The sequence below is a fragment of the Urtica dioica genome, chromosome 6, assembly GCF_054948205.1.
Source record: "Urtica dioica subsp. dioica isolate 48M chromosome 6, U.dioica_male_clone48M_v1_H2, whole genome shotgun sequence".
NCBI classification, from domain to species: Eukaryota; Viridiplantae; Streptophyta; class Magnoliopsida; order Rosales; family Urticaceae; genus Urtica; species Urtica dioica.
The window spans coordinates 33,892,520-33,897,302 of NC_142761.1; the positions used below are offsets into that span (position 1 = coordinate 33,892,520).

General features: G+C 31.3%; 1 protein-coding gene across 1 annotated transcript; it reads left to right on the forward strand.

The window, feature by feature from the left end:
• Window positions 1-1,597: 1,597 nt before the first annotated feature.
• Window positions 1,598-4,500, forward strand: LOC149393746 (Serinc-domain containing serine and sphingolipid biosynthesis protein). The gene is made up of 13 exons (XM_089617395.1): window positions 1,598-1,676; window positions 1,811-2,047; window positions 2,129-2,205; window positions 2,292-2,451; window positions 2,552-2,576; window positions 2,696-2,785; window positions 2,874-3,045; window positions 3,136-3,209; window positions 3,294-3,360; window positions 3,460-3,531; window positions 3,626-3,759; window positions 3,841-3,914; window positions 4,197-4,500. The coding sequence occupies exons 2-13, from the start codon at window positions 1,813-1,815 to the stop codon at window positions 4,286-4,288; spliced, it is 1,272 nt and encodes a 423-aa protein (XP_089473521.1). The 5' UTR covers window positions 1,598-1,676; window positions 1,811-1,812; the 3' UTR covers window positions 4,289-4,500.
• The last annotated feature ends 283 nt before the right edge of the window (window positions 4,501-4,783 follow it).

A 4,783-nucleotide genomic window follows, 5' to 3' on the forward strand; every position in this document is an offset into this window, starting at 1 on the left:
CTCATAAGCAAGCTAGTATTTCCCCTCAATCCAGCATTCCTGCCAACTTCTCATCAAACCCAACAAACTTAAGAATTTCTAATTTTGGTCTATTATATATCTCACTGCCTCACTCAATTATGGAGTATGTAATAGCTACACATACATATTTTCTTCCACAATAGCTTGATCAAAGCAACATGTGGAAATAAAATGTGTACTCATTAGAGATTTCATAAACTAGAGTGAAAAAAACAGAATGTAAATGGTACGTACATTTTAAGAAGCATTTATCTTTATTCAACTGCAATCAAATATAGCAGATCGGATTGTAGTAATAAGTAATAACTAATAAGCAAGGTAACAGACTAACAGTGTCTATATAGTGTAAAACAATTTGACTAACGCAAAATTAATTCTGATATTACCCTTTAGATATAGCTAATAATAATAATTTTATAACATATAGCAGGACTAGTCATGTTGAGTTATAACTGGATGCTTGAGCAACTTATAATGACACAATAAGGTCTCAATGTCAAAACTGCTTAGTGACTAATTCACTGGTTTTTTTAGTTTATTTTATTTATATTTTTTGATTTGTTAAGTGCGCAACGGTCACTAGAAATAAAATAAAGACGGCACATGACGAGAAGAGTGAAATAATAATTTGGGGCCCACGATTTTATCTAGAAACAAGGAGATTAATAGGCGCGTTGGTGAGTGAGATTAGTATTTGGTGAAGTTTAATTAATTCGAGCTTCTCTTATTGTCTTTGCATTGCTTGTCTTCTTTGTATATACCGCGTTGAATTATTGAGTAAGTAAAGTGTCATTCACTCAAAGCTTATAGATAATTTAACAACAATGCCACGTATAAAAAGTTTACTTACATAAAAGAATAAATTAATTACAACGTATATCTCAATTATATTTATCTAATTAAATGAACAATGCACCTCAACAATTCAAACGTTTTCTGTTTCTTGTGGGATTTTATCAACCTAGCAAAATTTTGATTTTTGACCCTTTAATCGTTTTATTTGCAGCCCTTTAATTGTGGGATAAAAACCAGTTTTTATCTTTTTTTCCCACCTCTCCAATGGTTGAATAAATTTAGCTAACATTGAGAAGGTTTTGGAGGGGAGTTACCTCTAAATTTATAATTGTTGTTTTGCATGTATGAACAATAATAATATGTGCGACACACATTGCAATGCATATTTCATGCAAAAGTCAAAAAAGAAAGGAAGAAAAGAAATTGAAAATTAAAATACTGAAGAGGACAAAAAAACTTTATAAAAATTAAGATGCACGTTTTGTATTAGATATTTAGATTAGTGGTATGGAATAGAAAAAAAAATTACAACAATAAAATCTGAAGTGATATATTCACACAAGGCAATAAAGTGACATCATCGAAGAAGACAATTGACAAAATGGTTACTGGGATTAGCGGCTAAAATTAGTTTAGAAAACTATTTCTATTATTGCCAGCTGTATTTCTCTTACCTTTTTTAGATACATTATTGATTATTATGGGAAGTTTCATAATTTGTTACTATAAAATAATTTTATTTTATTTTTTTAATTCTTCTTGAAGTGCCAAATCAGTGATAATACAGCTTCATGTTTCAACTCCATTCTTGCTCAAGTTTGGTCCTCAGAATCAGTACAATTCTGCTTCTCATAGTAAAGGTCAGTTATGATTCATTAAACTTACTAACTTATTACTGCTTTGTCACCTTGATATCTTTAAAGTTAAAACATTATTGGCTTTCAAACACATTCAAGTCTAGAGCCATTAAATCAAATTAATTTTATTTTGGCAGGAATGGGAAGTCCAGAAGAGACAGTTGAGGCTGGGACAAGAATGCAAATAATTGATGTTCCTGGGGAAGAAGTGAGAGCCTCATTGGAGCCAAAAATAATTATCATGGTGGATTGGAAAGAAGAGAGGAAAAAATCTATGAGAGCGCGTTATATCTATGGCATTGCGTTTCTCATCCCGAATCTATGCGCTTGGATCGCTAGAGACTACGGACAATTTATTCTTCCTCAGTTCCACTGTATGTCTCTATAATAATAATTAATTATGAAGCTTTGTAGTTTGATATTTCACATTTGATTTTATGTTCATTTTTTTGCAGATCTGAAATCTTGTGGAACCGATGGAAAAGACTGTTTCCATAGTCTAGGTGTTCTTCGTGTGAGTTTTGGATGTTTCGTATCCTTTTGTTTTGTTTTATGAATACCGGTGATGCAAAAAAAAAAAAAAAATTGTTTTTCCCTTGACTATCCCCGGAAATTCAGATGTATTTCGCTATGATGTTTGTCACGACATTTAGAACGAGAAAATTATACCAATTGCGCAACGATTGGCACTGCGGATGGTGGACATTGAAGACATTTTTGTTGATTATATCGTTAGTCGTTACAGTCTTTTTCCCTCCAGGATTTGTCGAGCTATACGGTACGTACTCTTATCGCGCTCAATTTCTCTCGTCTCTAAGATCTTAAGTTTATTTTCTTCTAGATTAATTTTTGGTTTTCATTTTTTTTTATTTGTGCAGGCGAGTTTGCTCGTGTAGGTGCAGGGTAAATTTTCAAGAACTTTCACTCCAATTATGTTGCTTGCGTCATAAGGAATTTTCATAATTTTTTTTTGTCCCCGCTCGATTTGTATATAAAATAAATTATTTTATTGCCCAGCACAGGATTTTTCTTGTCCTCCAATTGATAAGCGTAATCCAGTTTATCAACTGGTGGAACAAGTACTGGATGCCCAACGAGGCCAAGAAGCAGAGGTTCGATTTCGAGTTATGTAATAACTCCATAATTAACAAATAAAAAAATCTGAATATTCTTTTTCTATTTTTTTGTTCTGCTCTTAAGTTGTTCGTTTGGGCTATTCATGTCAACCGTCTTTTACATCGCGTCTATTATCGGAATCGTGTACATGTACACACAACACGGCACCAAAATCTCGTGTGGGATCAACATTTTTTTCATCACCTGGACTGCGTTTCTTCTCATCGTTATCATGGTTATTTCTCTACACTCAAAGGTCCGCTATTTTTTTTTATTAAATATATGTGAGATTTTTATTTATTTAATTTTATTTTGGTCTTCAGAAACTAATTGGATTCAAATTCAGGTCAATAGGGGTCTCTTATCTTCAGGAATTATGGCTTCTTATGTTATTTACCTATGTTGGTCTGCTCTTAGAAGGTATAACATAAAAAATTCATTCTCGGAAAATTAATTTTCCAAGCCATTTATTTAATTTATTTCAAAGAATTGTTTGTGTTGCAGTGAGCCTGAGAACGACAAGTGTCATACAGAAAAACGCCAAAACGGAAGCGATTGGACTAACATTCTCGTAAGAGTTAATTTTCTTTATATTATTTTTTTTTCACGTTTTACTGAAAACCAAAAATTGTTGGTTTTTATTTTTATTTTTTATTTTTTTTTATTTCAGGGCTTTTTGATTGCAATAGGTGCCATTGTCATGGCAACTTTCTCTACGGGAATCGATTCTCAATCGTTTCAGGTGAATTTCACTTATGAAATATTGTCGGAATCAAAAGAATTTTTATTTTTTTATAACAATTTCGTTTTGTGTACACTTGTAAATACAAAAACAGTTTCGCCAAGATTATATTGAGAATGAAGATGATATTCCATACAATTACGGATTTTTCCACATGGTGTTCTCTTTGGGAGCCATGTATTTCGCAATGTTGTTCATCAGTTGGAACCTCAATAATTCAGCAAGAAAGTAAGAGTCAAAAACATTTTTTTTAGCTGAGCTCTAATTAATTTAATACAAATTTCATTAATGTTATAAATAAATAACTAGGTGGAGTATGGATATTGGATGGGCAAGCACATGGGTGAAAATTGTCAATGAATGGTTCGCAGCAACTATTTACTGTAAGTTCGATTTTTTTTTTTTTAAATGATTTTAATAGAGAAATTTTAGAAAATATGACTAGTTAGACTAAAATACCGTGGAATTTTATTTTACTCAATTACTTTAATCTTGAAGAGTATTTTTGGTCCAACAAGTCATTTGTTTTTTAATTTTAGAAAATTTGGAGATAAAAATAAAATTTATGTCGTAAATCATATATTCTAAAATTTCTCTTTTACTTATATAAGAGCGAGAGTATAAAGCTGCCTTTGTAATTTATTTATTGTATCAAACTAATGCAGTATGGACATTAATATCCCCAATTGTGAGACAGTCCAAAGTAATGAACTGTGAAGAAGCTGTGCAGGAGAGGAATAGCACCGCTTTGCCATGACTTTAAGTGTAATTAATTTTAATTTTTATTTATTATTATTATTATTATTATTTGCTTTTCCCCCTAATTTGAGCATATAATAAATTATTCTTCAAGCCAATTATCAAATGAAGTAGTATAGGAAAGCAAGATCACATTATTAGGTCATTGAAAAATCCATCATTAGCTTGTCAAGAATAAATTTCTTTGTCGACCATCTGTACGATTTCAAGTAATCCAAATTTTTTCATCATTTGAAAATCAATTTATTACATGATATCTCACAAATATAAGATCCAAGCAATCCATTCATGCTATAACATATAAAAAAAAATTGTTGAGATTTTGTAGAAAACTCTCTTAATAGACAAACACCACACAAATTACACAAAAGCCGCACAAATACTCAGCTTTTGTTGACAAAGGTTCGACAATTCGTCTACATCCCTGAAATTCCCATCTCGGAATTCTTTGTATTATAATCAAAATCTTTACAAACTCGTACAACTCTCGGCC

Bases quoted from the DNA above. Each gene is read 5' to 3' on its own strand.
- LOC149393746 (XM_089617395.1), top strand. From the start codon at position 1,813: ATGGGAAGTCCAGAAGAGACAGTTGAGGCTGGGACAAGAATGCAAATA. The intron at 2,452-2,551 runs GTACGTACTCTT...TTATTTGTGCAG, and splicing joins AGGATTTGTCGAGCTATACG to GCGAGTTTGCTCGTGTAGGT. The intron at 3,046-3,135 runs GTCCGCTATTTT...ATTCAAATTCAG, and splicing joins TTATTTCTCTACACTCAAAG to GTCAATAGGGGTCTCTTATC.